Source organism: Cystoisospora suis (assembly GCF_002600585.1).
Source record: "Cystoisospora suis strain Wien I chromosome Unknown contig_3988, whole genome shotgun sequence".
Classification (NCBI taxonomy): domain Eukaryota; phylum Apicomplexa; class Conoidasida; order Eucoccidiorida; family Sarcocystidae; genus Cystoisospora; species Cystoisospora suis.
Window position 1 is genome coordinate 1,974 of NW_027156782.1, and position 1,210 is coordinate 3,183.

A 1,210-nucleotide genomic window follows, 5' to 3' on the forward strand; every position below is an offset into this window, starting at 1 on the left:
TACACAACAAAGAGAAAGAAAGAAAGAGTGAGAAAGAGTGAGAAAAAGAAAGAAAGGAAGAGATAAGAAGCGAATAGAAAGAGCTCTACAGAAGAATTCAAGACAGAAAGTCACCACAATGAAAGAAAGAAAGAGTGAGAAAGAAAGAAAGAAAGAAAGGAGATAGTTTATGTCTTTTCAGTGTTGTTTCAAATGAAGTGAACGTGCAACTGAGGGTGCTGTCTCTTCTTCTTTTTCACTTGGATGGAGCTATCTCCTCCTCCTTCCTAGTCCCACTTTTCTTCTCTTATTTCGTCTTCTTCTTCTGCTTCTTCTTCTAGTTTCGTTCTTTCTCATGTTTCGTTTCTTTTGACTTTCGTCCTTTCTTTCAGACTGGAGGCTTTACTTTCCCGTCCGCCTTTCGGTGTACGTACAGCTGCCCATCAGCAGTTTTTTGTCAACCGCCGAGTTGTCGACTTTCCACCTCTTCTTCAGAAACTTATCAACAAGTAAGAAATGAGGAGATAAAAGGCTTCTCTTCTCGTGGATGGGTCGGAAAAAGGAGAAGGAAGGAAAGAAAGAAAGAAGGTGGATCTTCCTGTGTGAGCTAAGTAGATCGATCTGTAAGTAGAGCAAGAAAGAAAGAAAAGACTGTTTTGATCAAGAAAGAAAGAACAAGAAAGCACTACATCATAAAGACTCCTGGGGGAGGGAAAAACATGAGAAGTCTATCTTATCGCAGATCATCTGAGTGTACATACACTCCAGAGGAGAAGAGATAAAGAAGAGAAAGAAGAAGAGGACGACGAAGCAAAGAGGGTGAATGAAAGAATAAATGAGAGACATAGACAGATCAATGATAGATAGATTAAATTTAGATTGAAGATAGATAGAAAGGTAGACTAAAGAGAGGTCGACTTCAGATGAGTAGAAAATTGATGGGCCTTCTCATTTCATTTGCGTTCGTGACGTCAGACGGAGACATGCAGGAGATCTACAAAAAAAGCAAACCCCGGTGTATCTACACCTCACCTCTATATAGAGTGAGAGAGAGTGATAGAGATCTTTCTACACAGATTGATGTATATATATATATATATATCTATGTGTATGCGATGATAGTTCATATATCTACAGAGAAGGAAAGGAAAGCGATAGAGTGTCCTTTTCTTCACGGTCAGGTCGTCTCTTTTCTCTTCCATGCTTTTTATTTTTGTCTTTGCTTGTCTTC

General features: G+C 39.1%; 1 protein-coding gene across 1 annotated transcript in view; it reads left to right on the plus strand.

Moving 5' to 3' along the window:
* CSUI_007533 (dna mismatch repair c-terminal domain-containing protein) overlaps nt 1–1,015 on the plus strand; it is a gene marked incomplete at its 3' end in the record, with an annotated part of 2,136 nt that extends 1,121 nt beyond the window's left edge. The window contains exons 2-3 of the mRNA XM_068067678.1: nt 372–488; nt 955–1,015. Coding sequence (XP_067920346.1) covers nt 372–488; nt 955–1,015 — 178 coding nt within the window. The remainder of the gene's footprint in view (nt 1–371; nt 489–954) is intronic.
* Nucleotides 1,016–1,210: the final 195 nt, after the last annotated feature.